General features: G+C 31.9%; 1 protein-coding gene across 1 annotated transcript; it reads right to left on the bottom strand.

Annotated features, from left to right (window-relative positions):
• Positions 1-356: 356 nt before the first annotated feature.
• On the bottom strand, positions 357-25,065 carry LOC308640282 (A-kinase anchor protein 9-like; the record flags this gene model as incomplete). The annotated part of the gene is made up of 16 exons (XM_081312241.1): positions 24,536-25,065; positions 21,822-21,984; positions 20,302-20,514; positions 17,585-17,817; positions 16,462-16,581; positions 13,422-13,598; positions 12,969-13,073; positions 7,307-7,459; positions 6,791-6,970; positions 5,324-6,394; positions 3,457-3,597; positions 2,515-3,000; positions 2,044-2,107; positions 1,791-1,912; positions 767-958; positions 357-545 (listed from the first exon to the last, which is right to left on the bottom strand). Coding segments are annotated over exons 1-16 (3,855 nt in total), but the record flags the coding sequence as incomplete, so codon positions are not given.
• Positions 25,066-25,292: the final 227 nt, after the last annotated feature.

The raw sequence follows: 25,292 nt of genomic DNA on the forward strand, positions 1-25,292 counted from the left end.
TGAGGCTTGCAGTAATCTATTCCTGTATTTCCCACAGGAGCAATGACTCCTTGTAGGTTTATAAAATATAACTACTGCAAATAATGAGAAGTGACTGTATCTTATTCCTTCTCTTTTCTTTAGGTTTTACTGCTCTTTTTAACTTTCCACGTTTGAGGACTAGCTCATTAATTTTAAGTTTTTCTTACTTTCTAATATAAGACAAAAGGTAATGTTCTTCTCCTTAATACTCCTAGTGACCCCTGTTAAAAATGCTAATCTTCATACTTAAATTAAGACTCTAAAACAAATCAGCAACTGATTTTCTTATTGCTATTAAAAATAGTATTCTTTAAAATAAAATTTTGTTTTGATACCTGTTCTTGTATTCGCTGTTCCAAACACTTTAATAATCCAACTGCATCTTTAGTACCTAGAGCTGTCAGTTCAGTCTGAAATGCAGCTAGCAAAACATTGCGCTCCTTTAAGAAAACATGTTGGAGAGCAAGTAGAAATTCCCCTCGCCAGTCCGGGAGGCTCTCATGAGATTGAGAATTATCATAAACCTAGCAGAGTACAAATAACAAAAGTTAGGTTTCAAATAAGCATGTTTTTAAAACATTCCACTAACCAAAATAGGTATTTAAAAGAACGTATGTATTTTCAGACTCAAAAATACATACAATAATTTATGTGAAAATTCATATAAAAAAGAATTTAATTTACAAAGTTCATTATTGTCATTAAAAATAACAATGCTACATAGAATATAATATTCTTTGGGTACCTCAGATTCCCTTTGCACTTGTATTTTGGTAATTAAATCCTTAAGAGATGAGATGATCTTAAGGTAAGCTCTTCTCTCTTCTAGCCAAAATTCTGAAACCTGTTGAATAGAATGATCTTCTCCATCACCACATGGTGACTCAGTAAGAGAAAGCACCTGCATGCCCTCATTATGAACAGCTCTCAGTAATCCCTAGAAACCAAAATCCAAAAGCCAAAGTTATGACAACTCCTCCAAATACTGAAAAAATGAGAGCTACAAAGAAAAATAAATATTAAGCAATATAGCATTATGAAGCAAAATAGATTTAGAAAAGCAACTGCAGAAAAGAAACTCCAGGCACCTTTACTAAATGCCTTCTTCCTGTGGAGAGCTAAGTCAATTGCAATAGATGGTCTATGATTTCCATAGCTTTCATCTCTTAAGTTCCTTCAGTTTAGCTAATGTACTCTTCCCAGATTTAATGATTAGCCATTGATTTGACCAAAAAAAAATACTGTGAGAAAAACTTCCATTCCTTGAGACTACTTTTATAATTTTGGCAAACAAAAACACCAATAATAAAAATTATTTTTTTTAAATCTTCATAACATAATTATTTAATATATTGTATTTTATTATCTGTGGAATATGGGAATAAAATGAAATAGATTCTCATGGATTTTTTTTTCTTTTAAGTCATTTATTTTAGCCTGTTTTCATTTGAAGCATGAGGTGAGTGCTACTCTTTGCTTCTATTTGATGGGTAGACTGTACTAGACTTTGTTTGAGCAACCAGGGATGCTACTTCCAACATCCTTTTTCCTCAATATCTAGTTAACAGAGAATTGACAAAAAGATCTGGTCACTCACTAATCCTGGAAGAAAGGAGGGTGTGGAGGGCAGCATATTTTCTCCCTCTCTCTCTCCCTTCCTTCAATCTTTCTTGCTATACAAGTTTTTTCAGAGATCCAGTATATAACTTTAAATAAACTACAATGTTCAACATAGAAATTATACAGGCTAAGTTTATTAAAATATATACCTTTATTTTCTTTGGAAATGATTCTGTTAAATTTTCACCTTCTTCTCCTCGTCCTTCTGATGCTGTGTCAAATCCCTGATTTTGTGTAAGATAAACTCCCTGACTCCAGTCTGATCCAGAATCTAAAATAAAGAAAACAATCATTTGTTGTTAAACAAACAAACAAACAAAAATAAAAAAAATACCCTCTCCAAACAAAAATAACACGTTTTAATCAAATACTATAAACATTCCAGAATTTTATATAACTTACCACTGGAATATATTTCTCTAGTTTGGTAAGCATTAGAATACGTTAATTCAGGTATCAAGGATCCCTAATTAGAAAAAAAGAAACAACATACATAAATATTTTTGTTTTAATAAAAACAGAACCCAAGGAACTATTTTGCTGTTATAATGCTGTAAAAAGAAAAAAAAAGGAAAGAAAAAGAAAAAAACTCAATCTAAGCATACTTGAAATGAAACTATGTATGATTTATAACAAGTCTATAATTTCTTCCTTATGGATATTACCATAGTAAGAAGAGATAGTTATTATTTAAGGAACCATAACAAGTTGCAAATTTACATAAGAACTCTATTATCTAATACAATGGGGAAATTTAAATTCTAATAGTATAAAGAAGAGATATTTTCCAAATTTCTTTTAAAATTTTTGCTTAAAAACAGATTGTTGACAACAGTGGAAACTCCCCCCACATGACAACAACAAAATAAATACCTCTTTAGGTCTCAGACACTGTATCACTGCCTTCAATGTACCACACTCCTCTGTCAGTAACTCAACAGCAACATAATGTTCCCTCTTTAAAGTTTCAGTTTCTGAAATATGTCTGGATTCCATATCCAAAATTTCAGCGGCATGAAGTTCTTGTATGTTTTCAATTCTTTTAGTAAATTGCCTAATTATTTCAGAGACTTTTTCTGAGGAACAGCTAGTCTGTATATCAATTTGAATTCCTGCATTTTTAACAAGAATTTGTGGAGTCTGGTTGCTCATGTTGACCTTGAGTATTTGGTCCGTTTGGGATGCAGTGTTTTTACCTACTTCAATAGGAAGTGGCTCTAAGCAGATGTTTCTGTTTGTTGGTACTTCAGACTTATCCTCTTTTATTAAGAAGTGGGATAATTTCTTTTTTTCCTCATCAAGTTGATTCTTAACTTGGCTTAAATCTCTCTGAAGAGATGCCATATTTGTCTCTTTTACCTGAAACACAGATAAATTAAGTTGAAAATCTTACAGTGGAGAGGGAAAGAGTATAATTTCATTTATATGTTCACTTGCCTCAGAATAATAGGAAAAACACTTTGGAAACTGTAATACATATATACTTTCGCATGTATGTATGGTCACAGGTTACTACAAAATTGAAATAATTTTATTAGCCTTTACTTTTGTTTCTCAAGGGATTTAAGTTCTCTTTAACAGCAGTTTTTCGCTTCCTTTACTAAAAGACTAGAGATTAAAAGCATTCTTCTAATATAAAGATTCCTAGCAAAACAAGCAAGGAGATGGTGAATAGATTTATAACAATGGAATTTTTCAAAAAGACTTGTAAATTTAGTTTAAGTTATGGCTCTGGACTTGTTTCTATAGGACATTTTGAAAGGGAATTAAGATGGGTAGAAATGAATGAATTAGGAGTTATGTTACTTGTCTTACCAAAAGCTCTTTTTGAAGTTTTTCTGTCCTTTCTTTGAAAGTGGCAAGTTCTTCTTTGGTAGCCACCAACTCGATTCTAAGAGCCTCAAGTTCTTCAAAAAACCCACTTTCTCCACTGGCATTTATTAACTCAGTAGTTGTCTGGATAACAGTAGAAAACATAAGAAATACACCATTTAAAAAAAAAAGCTAAGTTCAAAGCATTTACACATTCTAATGAAGCTTTTCCAAGACTGACTGCCTAGGGGTTTTAGTGATAAATGCTCTTTCAACAAATAGTGAAACATTTTAAGAACTATCGTTTTGTATTCTTAAGGAAATAAGAAAGATTTTCTGGGAATGAAAGACAAATCATGCCATTAATATATATATATAACATTTATAAATTATTGATAAAAGTATTCTTTGTGCCACTCAAAAGTTTCATATTTATATTACTTTCCTCAAAAGATATGAGCTCAAAGATAATAATTATAAGTTATACCTAAAAAGTTATATTAATATTTTAATAATTATTTTAATAATTATTTTAATAATTATTACCTAATATGCAATTCCAATGAGCTAGGAAGAAGAAGTATAGTGAATGAAATTATTATCCTTTGCCAATATAAATTAAGTAGACATAAAATCCCAATGTATCAATTAATCTTCTGGGGCAGGTAAGACTGAACTTCTGGTACTTGAAATTGTAAGTTTATTAAGTGAGGGAACTTGAAGGAAAAAAGTCTTTGTCATGTCTGTCATACACTAAGAAATAACTGCAATTTCTGATCTTGTAAGTAGACTTAGGTCAGTTACAAATTTTTCCTAAGAAGAATAAAATCTATTATGAGGCATAAAATTTGCCAAGCTAATAACTTGTTACTCATATTAATTCAATATGAATATATTTTGATATTTTTATAATTGTATCTCACCTACGTAACTTTCACAGATTTTATGCCAAAATTGTTTTTGCAAAATTGTGGTATGACCATTTTATGAAGCTCTCCCCCAACCAAAAAAAAAATTGTGCTGGTATTAATTAAAAATCATCTATTAATAAACTGTCTTCGGTGCAAGATTAGAATGTATAGAATACTCATGAATATACATTATTGTGGTGGTGATGATTATGGGGTGCACTATGGTACTTAAAAGAGATGATGACATAACATACTTAGTAGAGGTACATTAAGGGGGAAAATATCCACAGAAATTCTAGAGGACATTTGCTAAATTTAATGTTTCCATATTTATTTGAACTATTCTAATTAATGACAACCCTGATTGAATAAAGATGTTTGAAGATCACAAAATATAATTTGGGCCCATTATTCTAGTGATAATAAAATGACCCTATAGTGTTAAATTCAATCTGGTCCCTATACCTTGAGTTTCTGTGTAAGAAATGTTACTTGTCTGAAATGTAACTTGGTAGGAAATCAAATGAACAGAGTATAATCAACTACTAAGTCTCAGCCAATGATAGTAGGCAACTATGTTTCAGCCAATCATAGGCAATCAACCAATCAAATCACATCCAAACAAGGTCTAGCCATGACCAATCAAGCAATTTCTGAATTTTATGTGTGAGTTCTGCCTCTAAATACCACCCACTGTTGCACAGTGAAACTGTTTGAATCTCTTCTGGTTCTGAGTGTTGCACAATGCATGTAGCACTTTTTGCTCAAACAAATTCTTTAGTTTGTCTAAAGTTCTTTAAGAACAGTATGATTTTTTTAAATAAAATCCCATTATGTATAAATTGGTAGGTGTCAGCAGAACTGTTTGACTTAGTAAATTACCAATCAGCTTAATAAGCAAAGGAAAAAAAAGAGTTTCTTAGGGTATTTTATGTGAAAAACTCAAATATAAAACTAACCTTGAGAACAAAATCTCCGTGAGGGCTTCTTTTCCTTTCTTTTCCTTCAAGTTTTTTCTTACTGTCCTCCAATAACTTCTGCAGTTCTATCTGCTTCGTTTCTTTTTCCAAAGCATTTTTCTCTGCAGTTTCTACTTGTTCTTTTTTTGAAATCAAAGTAGTATGCATTTCAATCACTTGTCTTTCTAAGTCTGATATTCTCAAGGTTAATACAGACATATCTGACTCCATCTTGTTTTCTGTTATTTGATTTAAATTCTGCATATTTTCCTTTTCAAGTTCTGATGAATCTACTCCTTTATCTTGATAGAATTTCACATATTCCTGAACTGCCTCAAGTTGGACTTGACTTACAAGAGCAGCAGCTACTTTCTCCTCAAGTACTTTCTGTAGGTTTACGATCTTCTTCTGAAGCATTTCTGTTTCAGATTGGCCTTGTTCTTTTATGTCTTCTATTTGTTTATAACACTGGATAAGTTCTAAGTCCTTTGCGCTAACAGAGCTCTCAAGCTGTAGCAGTTTCGTTTCCAAATTTCTGGAAACTTTGGTGCTTTCTTCAAAAGATCTGAGATACATCTTGTTCTCAGGGGGTTTAAGAACATCTTCAATATGGATTACTTCCAGTTCGGGTTGGTCTTTGCTGATATCATCTATAGTCATGCTAACACTTTCATCTGGTATACTTTGGATTTTTTCCTTAGGGTCATGTTCTCTCTTCAAGTTGACTAATTCTTGTGTTAGCTGATCCATTTTAAAATTGGTTTCTTTAAGTACATTTTTTGTGAAGGCCATTTCTTCATTAGTGATTTCTACTTGCTGTTCCAAAGCCAGCTTTTCAGCTATAACCTTTTCTAACTGATGTTTCAAGCTGTCCTCTTGTTCTGAGGGGGAACTGGTATCCACCAACATATTCTGTTCAATATATGACAATTCCTCCTGAAGTTTTTCAATCACTTCATTGAGCTTGTCTGTTTCTTCTTCTCTATTTTTCTTCAAACGTTCTTGATCACTCTTCAGACATTCTATTTGGGCTTCAAGATCCCTTATCAGTTCATTTTTTTCTTCAAAATCCTATTAGTTAATGAAAAAGGGAAACACAGAAAAGTATGTATTCATATTTTAAAATTTTGTTTTATTTTAGGGTAAAAACTTAAAGATGATCAGGCACAAAAGCTGTATGCTTGTCAGACACATTATGTTACAATAATAGACCAACAATATAGACCAACACCTCCCTTATCACATCAAACAAAGACCTTATTTAGAACATCATTCTGGAAGTTCTATTAAACATAAGTGGCTTATGCTTTTAGTATTTGATTCTCTATTAGGAAAATATCAACATTAGTACATTTTATTGGAAAGGATAAAATACTGAATTAAGTCTATAACAGATGGCATCCAAAGCTAATTACTCTATTTAACTATATTAGATTTCAGATAATAACCAATTTTAAATGAGTATACCTTGTTATCTGTTGTAAGTCTAATTTGTTGATGAAAGTCTCTAATTTGCTCATTTAATCGATCAATTTCTACCTCTTTTTCCTGTATTATTTGAGCAAATTTCCCAAATAGCCTATGCTGGTCATGAGTAGAGATAGCCTCAGGATCCTTCATGGCAAATCTCAATTTCTCCATTTCATCCTAGTGACAAAAATAACCATCATAGTTGGATGTATTCATGACATGGCATTTTTCACAACATTGTTTCAATTAAGTCTTATAAAAAATACATTTCCTACAATGTACAAGTAAAAAAAAATTAGACATAATGTAGATCAATAATTCTTGAAATATTTTCATAAAAGATCTCAAAAATTTAATTATGAACAGAAAATAAGTTCCATGCAAATCTATTTGCTTGCTAGTGTTCTTTGAGTGAGTATTATTTAGATTTGGACTTAGTAAATGTTTATTATAACTACATAGGAGCAAAACTTATTATCTCTTTATAGAAAAAAAATTTTCTAAAATAGTTACCTTGAATAATTTATTTTCTTGTTCAAGTTCCTGTAGACGGGTAGTGGATTCCTTTTTCTGTATTTCCAATTGCATATGTAGTTGCTGAACTTCTTCATTTTTATTTTCAAGCTCATCTCTAAATTGCTCTAGTTGTTCTTCTAAGTTTGTTATCTTTAATATCAAAATTATGAAAAGTAAAGAAAAAAAACTTTACACACATGTTTGTCAAGATAGAATTAAGAATGTTGGGGCTGGGGCTGTAGCTCAGTGGTAGAGCACCTGCTGTGCACATGTGAGGCACTGGGTTCGATCCTCAGTACCACATAAAAATAAAGATATTGTGTCCAACTACAACTAAAAAAAAATTAAAAAAAAAGAATGTTGTATTTGCTTTACAAAGTACATATGTTTAATTCATAAGAATAAAGGAAAGTGGTTTTCTAAGCCAGCCATACCTGTATGGTTCCTAGACATGCTCACACTGCACATTCTTTTTTTTGTTTTTTGGTTTGTTTATTTTGTTTTTGTTTTGGCACTGGGGACTGAACCCAAGGGAGCTTTATCATGGAACCACATCCCCAGCCTTTTTTTCATTTTATAGTTTTTAGATAGAGTCATGCTAAGTAAGTTGCTTAGGGTCTTGCTAAGTTGCTGAGGCTGGCCTCAAACTTGCAATCTTCCTGCCTCAGACTTCTGAGTTGTGGGATTATAGGTGTGTGCCACCGTGCCTGTCACACTGCACATTCTTAAAGCATCTTGCCCAATTAGAAGACACCTTAAAGAAGGACACCAGGAAACATTTTCTACCATAAGCAGAAAGAGTCACAGAAAGGAGCAGTCCACATGCTAACTCTTATGTTAAATTCAGTTAAAATTAAGTTAGTTGCTATTGAAAAGCTTAGAAAAAATGTAGAATTAATTCAGTTATTCTAGTATCAAATAAAACTAACTTAATATAGTCCCACAAATATCTAATTATAATCCATTGAATGCCCTGGCTGCTTTGTGGTTTGATTAAGCAGATGGAAGCAGAGATACACAATAAGGTCAAGAGATCCTTAGGTCTGAATTGCAGAGTAAGTTAACAAAATAATTTTAGTAGAAAATCAGAGAGCTCTTACTTATAGGAAAACAGAAATTTAATTTTTGAAGATAGATTATTAGTAATAAAAGTAAAATAATCCTCTTTGATGGTTATACAAAAAAAAATGAACCTGATGATGAATATTAAGAGCTAATTATTGCTCTGTTTAAAAAAAATGGGATTGAGGACATTAGCAGTCACTTTAGCTCACTGCTTCACAGCTACTTAATATTTAATAAATGAATTTATAAACATATATTTACTTGATGATCAAAAATGTTGCATTAACAGCAACCTAAGATGCAGAAGCAGTGTTTAGTAGTAACTGGCTCAGAGCCAACTTTAAATCATTTAGTGCCTTAAAGTTGAAAAGGGGCATATCTTGCTCTTATACTGATACATCACATAATTAGAATCATTCTAGCACAGGCAAGGCAAGGCCTTAAAAATCAGCCTAATATTTCTTAAACAGAAATGGTATCAAATCAGCAAGGAAAAAAAAATCAGCCTAATATTTCTTAAACAGAAATGGTATCAATACTAAATAATGGCTATTATTTATAGAGAATTACTGCTAGGCATGGGTACAAAGTACTTTATATATTGTTATTTTTTAAAAAGCCTGTAACAACCTTAGGAGCTCTATTCTATGATTAACCCCATTTCAGAAGTGAGGAAGGGAGTTACAACAAGGAGTAACTTGTCCTGAGGTCACATGTCTACTATGTGGTGAAACCACCTTTTGAACCTGGGGAGTTCCAGTCCTAAACTATAATTTATCCTGTTTCTAATAACTAATATCTAAGACCTCTACTTAAATTTTTTTTGTAACACTGATACTGAACTCTGTAGACACTAAAATACATTTAGTGGTTGTACATATATAATTTCCAGGTTAGTTTATTGAAAATTGTGATGACTGTATCTTCTTCAAAGTTATCTGACAGTATTTACACCTATTCTCTTCTATAACAAATTTTAATGACAAGGTATTATAAAATCAACATACACATAGTTATTTAAGTAAAATTGCTGCCCCACCTCACATTACCTTTTTTTTTTCCTTGTAATATCACTTAATAGTCAAATTCTTAGCTCTATGTCTTAAAAGCCCTGCTACTCAAAGTGTAGTCTCTGGAGCAGCAGAATAGGCATCATGTGAGAGCACATTTGATGCACAGAATCTTGTGCTGCACTCAAGATCTGCATTTTGGAAGCTGAGGTTGTGGCTCAGTGGTAGAGCGCTTGCCTAGCATGCGTGAGGCACAGGGTTTGATCTTCAGCACCACATTAAAAAAAAAGGTATTTAGTTTCTCTACAACTAAAAATTTAAAAAAAAAGATTAAAAAAAAAAGACCTGCACTTTAACAAGATCCCCAGCTGATTCATATGCAGAGAAGGACTGGTTTAAAGTACTAACATTTTTTATTTTAAGTAGCTGAACTTTAGACATCACATCAGACTTTAGTTTCTCCAAATGACACTATGGAACATTCTTGTTATTCAAGCAGACTCTAGTTTCAAGCTGTCTTATAACAACACCCAAACCAGAACATTAGAAAGGTTTAAACTTGTTTTACTTATCTACCAATTGATTATCTAGACTATTTGGATGACACTGATTTGTACCTATTTGAGTCTTATTTTATTTTTTAAGTGTTTTTTTCTCTTAAAAAAAAAAGTATAGGGGCTGGGGTTGTGGCTCAGTGGTAAAGCATTTGCCTGGCATGTGTGAGCCACTGTGTTCGATTCTCAGCACCACATATAATCAAAAAATAAAATAAAGGTCCATCAACAACTTAAAAAAATGTTAAAAAACTTATATATGTTTCACTAATTAGATAGCATATTCCTTGAAGTCTGGTGTTGATTTCACAACTGAACAAAAGTGCTCTACATTCAGAAACAGCTTAATAATAAATGTTGAATGACAGTCTTTAACATTTTTCACGAACAAACAAAATATATTCAGTGTTCTGGCATCATAGCATCATAGGGTTCCAGAATCAGTTCTTTCTGTCTGTACTAAGTACTAACCTCTCTTAAGGATCAGGTCACACATTGGCAAATTAGGAGATTTTAGAACAGAATCTATTCCCAGGGAGAGTGTTAAGGGTTAATGGGACAAGGCATTTAATATACTTTCTAGCCCTCAGCCCTCAGCAAAGTTAACTATTATTTACTATTGCTATCTGTAAACTAGAGCTCATTAGTTCTTCAGAGAGCTAAAACTTACTGATCCTTTTCTCAAAATAACTATTGTCTCCACAATATTTCCTTCTCCTATAAGAAGCTGTTTTCTTCTTTTTATTCATCCCACATTTCTAAATAGTCTAATGAACTTTCAAAAAATGTTTTATACAAATCTAGGTTTTAGGAGTATTTGAACATCTCAACTATAATGATACATAAAAATATCTTTATGTTTATACTCAATAGGATATCTGAAAACATTTGCCTAGTTTTCAGGATAGAATGCTTAAGTTATTTTCATTAAAAGACATATGCTTTAATTCTACATTCATACCTCTCATTATTCAGTTATAGGTAAGGGAGTGAGTTCTGATAGAATACTCATTATAGTTATTTAAAGCAAGTAAATGAAGGTCAGCTGTTATTTTAATTTGTATATATTCACTCAACATCTTTGGCTCTGGGTCTCTATCTGCAAAAACTGAAAGTCAGTTAACAGATGCTCTCTATGGTTTCTTATAGTTCTGTACTACTAGTACTATGATCCTGAGTAAAAGGTAGATGTTTATTAGAAACTTAATTCAGGAAATTAAGGTGTTAGTAGATATATATTACATTCAAATGATAATAAAAATAATAGGGCATGGTGGCACATGAATGTAGTTCCAGCTACTCAGGAAGCTGATGTGAGAGGATTGCTTGAACCCTGTAATTTGGAGTTTATAGTCAGCCTGGCACTATACTTAATGGCTTCCATCTCAAAATACAAAAACAAAAACAAAAAAACCTGTGTGTGTGTGTGTGTGTGTGTGTGTGTGTGTGTATGTATAGAATTAGGGCTAAGGAAATAACTCAGTGATGGAATGCTTGTGTGAGGCCCTTTGAGCCCCAGAACACACACACAAATGAAGAGAAACAACTAGTAAGCTACATCAAATATCCTTAATCAACTACCACTACTTTTAGATCCAGTTGTGAAGGTTCATTTTTTGGGGGAGGAGATTATTCAGTATTTGAGATAAATCATTAAGTATTAATTCCTTTCAAATATACAGAAATAATTACACACACAAAAAATGTGCTCACTGCTTCCATGAAAACTCCAAACTTAATAAACAAGAACTTCTCAGATGTTACATAAAAATGGGAAAACGATCCTTCTCATGGATCATTTCAACTATAGTAATTTCTATGGATTCCTTTTTTCTTCTTTGAACTACAAATTCACTGAACCGTCATTTTAGCTGATATCTAAATTAGTTTTGTAAACAGATTTCCAAGTACTTATTACCAAATACTTCTATGATATTTAAGCAAAATAAGTAATTGTTAAAATAAATTTAAATGTTCTGAGAAAAATTCTATGGAAAGAGACAAAAACATAATTAAAAACATTTTAAACATTTAAAATTATTTATTACTATACAATGTTGAGTATTATATGTTTTAGGAAAACTACTAGTAGACAAAGAAAGTTAAAATTACTATAGCTCTAAAGGTAAATTTTATTTTCTTGTTCTCACAGGGGTATTATTATGTTGCCTAGGCTGACCTTAACCTCCTTGGCTCAAGTGATTCATTCTCCTGCCTCAGAGTCCTGAGAAGCAGGGACTACAGGCATGCACCACCATGCCTAATTGGATCCTTCTCTTTAAGAAGGAGGGAGAAGGGCAACACAGGATAACTTTATAGTTACTTTCTTGTCATTATTATTTTGTGGTGCTGCAGATTCAAACCCACATTGAGCTAAATTCCCATTCCTAGTTCATTATTAATCTTTTAAGCACAAGCTTCATATTTGTAAAACAATACTATCAATTCTCAGGGAAAAGTTTAAAAAGAAAAAGGAAAGCAAGCAAACCCAAATTCACAGTAGAGAGGAGCAAAAACTCAATGCCCATAGCACGAACAGGAGAAAAGAGATGCTGCCTTTTGTCCTAACTACTACATTTCTCCACTGTCCTCTTCATTCAGCCCGTACCTGCTAAATTATCCTTTCTCCCTCTCTAAATTTCTTCTTGCTTCAAAGTGCTCACACTAGTTATCCTCTCAACCTGGAATAAACTTCCTTCATAAGCTTATCAGTTCACATGTTTATTGTCTTGAAGATCAATTTAGGCACTGAATTGAGAAAGTCTATACTTTGGTTTTAGACCACAAACTTCATTTTGTTCAAATGATATTTTCAAGGTAACTGATTTTAAAATAACTCAAAACATATTTTGTCATTTAAAAATAAAGTGGTAGAGCGCTTGCCTAGTATGTGTGAGGCACTGGGTTCAATCCTCAGAACCATGTAAGTAAATAAAACAAAAGATATTTGCCCATCTACATCTAATACACACACACACACACACACACACACACACACACACACACACAAAAGAAAAAAAAAGTCCTTACCTCTTTCTCTTTTCTGTCGATAGCATCTCGCTCAGCTTGCAGTTGCACTTCTAGAGACAATTCTGCTTTAGCTTCTAAGGCTCCAAATTGTTTTTGGTCCGCTACCTTTAAATATATAAGAATGTTCTCAAATTTTCAGACATTAAATACTGATTATTCAGAGTGTGTGTGTGTGTGTTCGTGTTTCCTTTTGGATAAGTAGCAATTCTCTCTGACCAGTTAGGAGGACAAACTCTACATTAATGAATATCAAAAAGTTACAGATATTCAGTCTTGAATACATTCATAGAGTCAAACAGGAACTTTTGACACTTAAAATGCATTTCTCAGATAAAAATGAAGGCTCTTTCCCATCTGCCCCCACCCTCAAGCTTTCTTATTCAAGCTCTGATGTTTGTGTATCAAACTTTTCTTCATTAAAACACTTAATAAAATTAACTCAAAATGTCACACCTTTTGAAAATTGTCTGTGCTAACAAGTAAGGCTTGTTCCAGTTCTCTCACTCTGAACTCTAGCTTTTCAATTTCTTCATTCCTCTCTTGTACATCTCTCTGAAGCTGTTCTTTTGATAGAAGCAGCTCACTGCACTTGTCTGTTTTTTCTTTTAGATCATTTGTTAACTGTTCAACCTGAAAATATAATAAACAAAAAAAATCTAAAAATTTGAAAAGTTCATAACTTTTAATTTATCTCAAAAATCATTTTTTTTCAAAAAACATTTTGAAATGCTATATTAATTTCATTTTTATAAGGATAGCAACTATTATCTCAAACAAAGGTTGATAGTTCCCAAGTTGATAAGAACTAGGCAGCACTAGTAAACAACAAATATTGCTTTTGCTCAACCCTTTTTAGAAAAATTTCTTTCTCTTAAGACTAAGACTTTAGCTAGGAAGAGGGGAAAACCACATTTTGAATAATGTTGAATTATCTAGTAATGGTACAATCATACTAAGACCTATGACCTTAAAGATGGCAAATTTGTAGAGTACTTACTGACTTGCTCTCAGAATGTGAAGATAACCTGAAAAAAAATCTTTCATGAATTATTTTTTGATAATAGTTATTTACAAAGCACTTTCAATCTATACATTGCACCATCCCAGAATAGAGATGAGGATGGGTGGTAAGAGAGAGCTGTACATTTAGTGTCTTAATAGTTTCTCCTGCATCCAAAATAAATGATGACACATCCCAGAACTTATCCCTGAATACTGATATGCAAGTGCCTTCAATTCAGTGGCTCTGGGATAGAAGAATACAGGAAGGATTAATAAGATAATTTATGAAATTAGTTCTGATCAAGAGGGAGAGGAAGTTCCTAAAAAGATAAGTGATGGTAAGAAATAAAAGAATACTGCCTTTATTCAGTGAAATACTTGGAGGCAATTATACAAAATGACAATCATTATTCAGAACATTAAAAAATGCAAGCTTAATTATAATTACAGGATTAAATTTTAACAGTAATAAAGCTACTGAGAATAATAGGTTGACTAAGTTTTGGATTAAGTTCATAAGAAAAGGCTATATAACAGGTACAATGAAATGGCATATTATAATGTTTTCACAGTTGGAATTTTTGGGTCTTCAGAAAAACAGAAGCTGGGATTAGTTCTGGCAGGGTAAGCAGAGAACAAATGGGTCACAATGTTCCTGAGGAAACTCAAACATACCTTAAAGTTTCATGAATGAGATAGGTCAACTTTCAAATATTTTTTAAAAAATTATATAGTAGAAAATGGCAGTCAAAGTTCGAGATCTTGAATTATCTTTTGAGTTTCAATGAATAAGTCACTGTTTTTCAAAAGCTAAAAATACATTTGTTAGAAATAAGGGCAATGACTACAAACAAGGGGAATGATGACTTTTCTGCTATTCTAGCAGATTTAAAATTTCATTACAATGAACTTATAGGCATTTTATACTTCATTGAGGTACTTTTAAGAGAAATGAATCAAGTAAACTTCTTAGAAATTGTAGATAATTTTCAGCAATAAAATTATTTTCAGAAATAATAGTAGTTGAATTTAAGTGTTAACTAAGGGCCACACTAATACTGCTATGCAGTGGGAGCTATTACTGTCTTTATTTTAGAAATGAATAAATAGATTTAAAAGGTTAAGTAGCTTAGTTACTGTCACACATCTACTACATAGCACAGCCATGATCCACACTGGGATTGCCTTATCTCAAGCACAATCTCTTTATAACCGGGATAAGCCATCTTTAGAAATATATATAAGTGATATACGTATAAATATGTATAATATTTCCCATGTAGCATTTGTTTAATAAATGTAGAGTTTTCTGTATGAGGAAAATGGACAGTGGGAGTGACAGAGTAGAAGCAGGGAGACTGGTCAGGAGGCTACCTCACACATATAGGCAAATAATAATGACAACTAAGACACAGGGAAATGAATAAAGGTGAAAAGAATAAAAAGATATAGTATAAATCTGATCCATTAATGGTTTGGGATCAGGGCTGAGAAGGAGTGGGACTGAGGAAGAATTCTAGAACTTAGCAAAGAAGATGATTTAGAAGGCACAACATTTATTGAGATGAAGAAGGAATAATTTTATTCTTGTCTTTTTGATAAAGGCTATTCAGGAACCAAGAATATGATTCCTGGATATGTTAAAAATGAGAAATCTATGTGGAGACGGAGTAGGCAGTTGAAAATTCAAGTACAGAGTTCAACAGAGATGTTAGGAATAAAGGAACATCTGTGGGGCAATTTACAGATGACTGGGAAGAAAATGTAAAAACGGAAGAACGAGGACTCTAAGACTAAGTCATGAGGTACCCCTCATTTATTTTGGGTAGGCAGAAGACAAATAAATACTGGAGGAGAGAGACCACACTCTACAGTAGGTGTGTCACAGCAGTCAAGAGAAGGCGATACTTATAGAAGACTGTAATGAGTGTCTCTAAATGGTTGAGTAGTATTAAAGACAGAGAGGTGATTACTAGATACAGCCAAGAGGCTTTGGGTAACCTTCATAGGAACAGTTTAAATATACTAAGGGGTATAAAATTCCAAGAAAAAGATGTTGGAAACTTCATTGTAGTGGACTGTAAAAGAGAAGAGAAAGGGAAATAATTAGTAAAGAGTGACTACAGAGAATTATCAGTTTAGTTGGGATGGGAGTAGAGAACTAGGCAGAGAAGTTTATTTAATACTAGAAAATATATAAAGATGGGAATAATTCCAAATTTAAGTACAACATTGTTATATTTTGTTTTTTGTTTTTGATGGTGCTGGCATCAAATCCAGGACTTCAGGTATGCTAGGCAAGTGTTCTACCATGAACTATAACCCCTAGTCCAATATAAACATTTTTTAGGGTTAATGACCTCCTCACATTTAAGTAACATTCAATGTCCTGATTTTTAAGATTTATACCTTATTCACTTTTAAGTTTTTCATAATGTAACTCTTACTTCACACTCAAGATACAAATAGGCAATACCAATAAAGTTCTTACCTCTCTAGTTTGATGTTCACCAATGGGCTGGATTCGAGGCACAACCTTAAGTTGTTGTTCTAACTTCTGTATTTCTGGTTGGAACACATCTCTCTCATGTTCTCTGTCAATGGCTTGCTCCTGAAATTGAACAATAATAAAAACAATAGTAATTGAAGAAACAATATTTATTAAACCAATTATCTCTCTTTAGTTATAGGTTAAGTTTGTTTGAAAAGAAAGGACTGATGACCATGGAATCACAAAGATTCAAAAATATTTTTGGTATGACACATTACCTATTTGGGTTCTTCCACAAAATTTAAATACTTAAAATTTATTTGAAGTACATTTGTTTTCATTTAGGTAATGTTAAACTCAGAATGAAATAATTCTTCTCCATCAATGAATGTACTTGTACAATGGAGAAATTACACTGCTAACTCAGTCATTAAGCAAATAAACAAACTGTCTGGTAAATCAATTTCTTATAATCTTAAGTTTTATACCTAAAATTATAAATAGTATAAGACTCTAATTCTCTGATATGTGAAGAGAAAATCTGGCTTATAAGAAATCTTAAAGAAGAATATCCATGTGAAATTAAAGATTTAACATCTTTTTGGAAGAGAGCAATGGAAGCTTGGCAACTATTCCAGTCCAAGTGCCACACTGTTGTTACCTGTGTTCACACCTTTTGAGGTGGACACAATGGTAGACAATTAGCTCTTGGAATTCTTACCTGCTTTGACTACTGATTAAATGAGAGACTAGTAGAAGATTAACTATGAATTTTGGAACGTTAACTAGTAGGGCTTATTCACAAGCTAGTGGCACAAGTTTTGTTGTTGTTTAGGTTTTTTTTTTTTTTTTTTTTTTTTTGGTGCTGGTGATTCAACCTAGGGCCGGCCTCATTTCATTCATGCTAAGCAGTACTCTACCACTGAGCTACATTCCCTGCCCTAGTTTTACTATTTTCATTTTGATTGTTACATAATAAATTATTGGAATACTCTCTCCATTGGTGGAATACACACATAAGCAAAAATATTAAGAGTCCCTATAATTTAAAGTTAAAATAATATAGAACAGTATCACATAGTATTCTACTGAGAAAAATCAATATCAAATTGCAAATACTTACATCTAAAATTTTTCTCATTTTTTCTAATTGCTTTTCCAGTGCTTGGTTTTGCTGTCTTAAATCCATTACTTCAGCATCTTTTTCTTGTTCCATCTCTATAAACCAACTGACTTGCTCTTCAACATCTATTTCCAAAGCTTTCATTTGTTTTTGAAGTTCATCATGTACTTTCTCAGCCTGACACTGCAATTCTAGCTTTTCCTTCATTAATTTTTCTGTCTCATGTAGTAATTCTGTTTATAAATGCAAAAGCATTCAGAGTTAATTATAATTAATGGTGCTTCCAGTAAATTTTACCTTCATGAAATAAAGGCTGAGAAATATTTTAAGTCCATATTAAAAAGTAAATATTCTCTTATAGAAATAACAAAATATCTTACTGCTACACATACATAAACTAGTATTATTAAAATTATGCAGAATTAACAAAAAGAAAGTCCCGTCACAAAAACACCATTTTTGTAAAAACATAGCAAATGACAAAAAAGCCACTTTTCACTATTAAGAATAGAACAAAATTGAATGAAATTTAAGCATAGAAAAAGAACATTTTTATTTACCTCACACAAAAATTAATTCATTCCAAACCCATAAATCACTTTCATACGTATACATAATATACACAAAAAATCACTGTAAATCTTTAAACAAGCAAGGAAGAGTTGTAGAAGAAGAAATATGACTAGACCCAGAATTTCCTGTTATTCTTACTCCTTATTAGATCCATATTACTGAGTTGTTTTTGCATGCTCACATGTATGTGCATCAAGGGAAAACTGACACGTGAGAGGCAGTGTGGTTAGCACTAAAAACAGACTATGTCTTCAAATCCTAGCTTGCCTCTTTTGTTTTACATGATATTCAATATGATGATCCTTGGTTTCCTTATATGTAAAATGGGAACTATATCATTGCCAATCTCTTACAGCAAATTTGGAATCAAATGAGTTAAAATATGTAAAACAATAACTGTAGTATAGTAAGCACTATTGTGTTAGTATCATTATTAATATAATAATAAAGTATAAAAGAAAAAGTAAACCAATCCTCTAATAAAGAAAATGGAAAGAACTTATCTCTAGAATCTTTATACTAACTGATGTACCAACACTATACTCAGGACAAGGAATCAACAGAAAAAATTTTTCCTTTGAAAACAACACTGATACTAGATGTTAACATAAAGTAAATCAATCAGAAAGCCTCTTACTAAATTCCAATGATCTTTTTACTACCATCATCTTATAAACTTCCTGACTTAGAAGAGGATTCTGGAAAGTCATAGACTACAAGATTTAATATATTTGTTAACAAAAAAAAACATTTTCTTTGAAAAATTGAAATTGTTTTAAGTTTCATGCATAACATATAATAAGATGATGTCATTATCAATCTCAGTTGTTAATTTCAAGTGAAAATGTGAACTTTTATAGTAAGACAAGTTGTTTTGTTGTTAAAGAGAACAACTTTAAGAGTGAATCACAGCAGCAAAACTGCGAAATTAGAGACATGTTAGTTGGTTGAAAATCCAAGGGTTACTCAAAATTTGCATCTAAATCTACCACTCAAAAATAGTCCATGCAATTGTACGCACACACCTGCTTCAGGTGCTGCATCGACTGCAGCATCTACTAGTCCTATGAAAATAGAAAACAAGACAAGACACAACAAAAATATTATACATATTCTATTGGCTAAAATAAGATAATGTATGTGCCCACATATATATTAGAAAGCAGACGCTGAAGCCACTGATTATTATCACTGGAGATTTTAAGAAGTTCCAATATTTCTTGAATATTTTACATGTATGACACAAAGTTTTTCCCCATTAAAAATTACAACCCTAAACCCATGTTAGACTAATTTCATCATTTTACAAAAAATGTATGTTGTATTTCTTAATTGATCAAATGAAATTAGACAAACAGTTTATAATTCCAACTTATGTTTACTATAAGTGAGGACACAATAAACTGAATTTAAATTTTTACTATTACAAAGATTGACATTTACTGCTAAACAAACTTTAACGTCAAGATATTATTTAATTTCTTATTTAAGGAAAAATTAAGGTTATTTATAAATTTAAATTCTCTTTGAACTCCTACTACACTAGATGTCAGCCTGCTTCTAGCGCCATTGACCTTTTCCATCTATTTGGCTTGCAAGCCCCAGACCTGCTTATTACTAAAACAAGTTCTTAGTTATTTAATCCGACAATACATTTTTGCTGTCTCTTTTCTATTAAAAAGCCTAAAGCTTACACAATTTATAAAATATTCTGGCCCATTATTTGTAACCTTCTCTTGAGGCAGATTTTTGGGGTTAAGTAAAGAATTGTCTTTTCCTGTTAACAGTCAACATCTGCCAGAGATTAAAAAAGAAAGAAAAGAAAACCCTGGTTCTACTTGGTTGTCTAATAAGACAATTACCTATAGGTATGTTTGGTTATAATTTTTTTGAATATACTTTTTTTAGTTGTCAGTGGATCTTTATTCTACTCATATACAGTGTTGAGGATGGATCCCAGTGCCTCCCACTTGCTAGGCAAGTGCTCTATCACTGAGTCACAACCTCAGCCCACTCTGCTATTATTTTTCAAGTTCCTATATGGTATATGAATAATGGCATTGAAAAAAAGGGGGGAAAATCACTCTTAATGTTTAAAGAATATAAATGAAAAGAAAAGTGTTCCAAAGTCTGAAAATACGTACGTTGTACAACTGGACTTGCTTCTGCTTTCATTGCCGCCTTCTGTCTTGACAATAATTCTTTTTCTGCTTGGATTTCTTGTTGTTCTGCTTCCAATTCTTGCAACCTATTACCTGCACGTAACAACTCCTGCTCAAGGCGATCTATTATATCAGTTTTTTCCTGAATTTGCCTTTCAAAAAGAGTTTTTTCATCTGCGTAGCCATCAATGATACCTGTAAGATAAAATGAACAGGAAATGGAATTACAACTCATTTAAATTTGAACATTAATATGTTTTAATATGAACAAAAGAGCTGTTAGCAAAACTTTAAATCATTCCAACCTATTAAGAGTCTTGAATGAATTTGCTATTAATAGCAGCAACTTATTGACTTTTTTTTTTTTTAGTTGAAGATGGACACAATACCTTTACTTAGTATATTTTATGTGGTGCTGGGGACTGAAGCCAGTGCTTCATGTGTGCTATCAAATGTTCTACCACTGAACCACAACCCCAGCCCTTAACTTTTAATATGTACATTTGATTTAGTCGTCATCTTCTTTTTTGAGTACCAGGAATTGAACCCAGGGGTGCTTTACCACTGAGTTACATCCCCAGTTCTATTTTATTTAGAAACAAGGTCTCACTAAGTTTCTTAGGGCATTGCTAAATTGCTGAGGCTGGCATTGAGTTAATAATCTTCCTGCCTCAGTGTCCCTGGGCATGTCACTGGGATTACAGGCATGTGCCACTGTGCCTGGCCTAATGCAGTCTTCTTGTTTACCAACCTGACATTAATGTGAAATTTCTCTAAACTTTCAAATACTTTGCTATACTGAAGTATCATCACATTGTATATGCGTAATTCACTTTAGTAAAAAGATAAAAATAGACAAGTTTCTAGCTTAATGTAAATCAGATATTATAAATCGAATCACAATTCTAATAGAGTAAAGAGAATGGGAGAGGGGAAAGAAGACGGGAGGGAAAAGAAGGGGATCATGAACTGAAATTTATTTCCATGCATGTATGAGTTTGTTGAGATGAACTCAGCTACTATGTATGACTATGAAGCTCTAACAAAACATTTTCTCTCAAGTTGGTATTTTAATTCTAGAAGGTTAAGGTCAATACCACAGCATGGGGGAAGAGGCAAAGCCCAAGGCTTTAGAGGCTTAAAGCCTATGGTCACTATTTAATGGTTACCTTAAACAATTCAATAACATCTTTACCTTCGGTTTTCTCATTTTTAAATTACAGGCATGTCTTAGGATGGTGGGATCATGGTAACAACTCTCCACCATCCATTTCTCTATTTTCTAAAATTCCTTTATATTTTCAGTAATTCTACAAGTTCCTTTTATATTTAAATGTGTATATGCAGTTTTAAAAACTGCTTGGAAAAACTCTGAAGACAACTAATTTCCAATGGCTGCTCTAAATTAGAGTAGATTTGTTTCTGAATTTGGCTGTACATCAAAATCTCTATTTTAAGATTGAAGTTCTGCTACTCTGACTTGCCAAAGGCAAGGTACTTACCCTCAGCCTTACTGAGCTCCACTGCCAGCTGTTCTCTGGCCCTAGACTCTTCATGAAGGCGCTCTCGCAGTTCTTCTTGGCATTTAAGGAACTCTGTTGCCTGTTGTTTCTGTTTGAATGACTCACGCATCAATTCTGTTTGTGTAACTTTTGCATGTTCAAGCTAAACAAGAAGGGAAAGAATACATAAAGGAAGATGAAGTGTTGGAAAACCAGTGTCATTTTCCATTAAAGTAAGGATTTCAAATAAAAGACATATTTCTGACTTACAGTCACTTAAGACTGTTCTAATGCATGTTAACATTTGTGGGTAGGATAAGTCAATAGTAGACTCCACATTTGTTTTGAACACTTTAGAATTCGGAGGCATTAAAAATATAGCCTTCTTAGAATGCTATCATTGGCATATACTGACTCCATTTTTAAAATAGTTTTTAAGATGGTAATACACACTTGAGGCCAAAGCTCTCAATCGCCATAACTTAATCATTTGTGCGAAATTACAAAAAAGCACTAACTTTGCTTTAGTTATCTGAGCTTTTATATGTCACCATCTACTTATCTGTTTTTACTAAAACAACTACATGCAGAAAAAAAAAAAACCTCCACAAAAAACAAAAAACTGAGCTCAAATGTTTCCAGTACTTAGCCCCAGAATTTTAAGAAATAATTGTATGTATTGACAACAGGCTTACAGCAAGTCTCTTAAATAAATTTTGTAAATTTACATAAGTTTGTGTATCAGAAAGACATTACTGCCATGTTTTAAGCTTAAAATGATAAAATGTAGTGGTTTCTAAGGTTTCTAATTAGACATTAATAATGTATTATAAAATTAAGATAATATTTAAAATCTTATTCTTAAAGACTTCTGCTCCTCACACCTGAGTGTTATTGCCAAACCAAATCAATTTCCAAAATATTCAGTATACAATTATTGTTTTTTTAATTTAATTCATTTTTTTATGTTGTAGATGGACAAAATACCTTTGTTTTACTTATTTATTTTTATGTGGTGCTGAGGATTGAACCTAGTGCCTCACACATGTTAGGCAATCACTCTACCACTGAGCTACAACCCCAACCCCAATAATTGTTGTTTTAAAAGAAAGTTTAAATTTTATTTATAACCTATTATTTAAAAATGAGCATAGATATAAGACTCATAATGGAAAATTAAACATAAATTTTAATTTGTAACTAATTTCCTAAAATATCTGTGAAAATATATTGTTACTTTAAAAAGGAAAAATTTTATGAACATGTTCACTTTTAACTACCAACAGTATTTTCCTTTAAATGTGGATAAATACTATATTTTAATTTTTACTATAAAGAAAATGACCATGAAGTATACATGCTGTACACAACTACTCTCCTGAATTTAGTCAATACATTTTTTAAAGTACATCAATTGCTTCAATATGTACATAATTTTTATTATATACTAATGACCTAGAAAATACATGAAATATAGAGTTCAAAGTTATAACTAAAAGAAGATGAACTATTTTCCAAATTTACTACATAAATTCAATAGAGTATTTACAATAAAATAAATATTTGCTTTAGATAAATTTGATAAGTCTTTGCCTCTATGCTCCATTTCACGACAAGATCTAAACCACCTTCACATACATTTAGATATTTACCATGAAATCATGAAAAAACCCTTCAGTTTTAGAAACAAAGCAAAAACCTCAAGCAATCAAATAAGTAAGACTAATATATTTTATTTACAATAGCAATTGGGATCCACTGCATTTGGGATAAGAGTCCCCCTTAAAATTCTCATTTACATACTTTACACAATACCTTCTATCCAGTTAAGGTATGATTTACTCCTAATATCTATAATAGTATGAATTATATAAAAATTTTAAACTCAATATTTTCAAAGTATTTAGTAAACTCACCATTATACTTAAAGTATGGATAAGCTTTAGTAAAGATTATGACACTTAAAACAAAAGTTGTAGAAGGGGTAACAACACTATTCTAAAAACCATCTGGTTTGTTAAATATTAGCTAGCATGTACAGTTAAAGTCACCAAAGTTATGAAAAAGTGCTGAATAACTTGTAGTCAATCATTCACAACATATTTGAGAATCAAATAAACCTGGAATACTGAATATGCAGGTATCTTTATGCTAAACACCTTTAGCAATGTTTATAAGTTTCACATTAAAAACAGAAAAAAGATATTTCTCTACAGAATTAGTTGACATATAGAAAACTAAAAATAAGTTCCTTATGGTGTAAGAAAATCTAGAATCCAAGTTTGCTTTTACCTTGCCTGGAACTACTGTCAGTATGTCATGGATGTAAACAATTCATTTAGCTGGTCTAGGTATCACAATACCTATTCTCTCAAATATAATCATTCCATTTTTATTCCCATTTTTATTCAGGATTGGATTCATAAACATACAAAAACAAGAATCTTAAAGACAAGCAGAATATTTTTTAAACAATTCACCTGGCACTGGAGAAGTGTAATATTATCTCATTCTGCTTTCTGGAATTAAGAACACAGCCAAGTTGGGACTTTTAGATCAAATTGAGCCCTTTGATACATTTAGGATGAATGGGCAGCAGTATATACCAAACAATAACAAAATAAGGTTCTATTCCGTTAACCTTATTAACAATACTTAAAATTTCATTTCTCATTATACTTATTTGTTAAACTAAATTAATATTTTATACTTACTGAATAAGGAGGGGTAGGCAGTGAAATTTTAGAAATTAGCTTTAATATATGCCCATTTCTTTTATGAATCAAGTGGAAAATAGAAGTATTAATAATTACTGAGTTATTTTCATCCAAATGTTCACACAAAGGAAAAGGATACGGTAAAGGCACTCGAGATTCAACCTCATAAATATCTTCATCTTGTTCTTCCAACCAACAGCCATCGAGTTTGACAGTTGCCAAATAGGTCCTGTAAGAATCCATTCTAGAAGATGAAGGAGCCAAGCTTCTTCAATTATCAGTTTTCTACTACATTTAAAAAGTTCCTTTTAGTTTATCTAGATATTCCATTCTGTTTAGTGCTATCAAATACATAAAAAATTAATTCATAGTACTGAACAATAAAAAGGGTGAAAATGTCTGGCGGGGGGAACCCTACAAATCTAAAAAACAAAAACAAAACAGAAAGACTCCTAAATGTCTACCAGTCTTTATCTGAAGAATCCAAAACAAAACAACAAAAAACTGCACAAAAACCAAAAGCACGCAAACAAAACACCACTGTTTTACCTAGAATAAGTAAATCCTTGAAGAATAAAAGAATGAAAACATAAATGTGTAATATGCTGAGCAATAAAACTGCTTTTGGTATCAAATTTGTCTGTGGTAATAAGTAAGCCTTCCAAGCAGAACCTGGCAGGGAAGGTCAGGTTTTAAATCTCCATAGTAGCAGTCTTGAGAAACGTAGTTGCAACATTATTTCCCTTGGTCTTGC

The sequence above is a fragment of the Spermophilus citellus genome, assembly GCF_964194105.1.
Source record: "Spermophilus citellus genome assembly, contig: SCAFFOLD_647, whole genome shotgun sequence".
In the NCBI taxonomy this organism is placed as follows: Eukaryota; Metazoa; Chordata; class Mammalia; order Rodentia; family Sciuridae; genus Spermophilus; species Spermophilus citellus.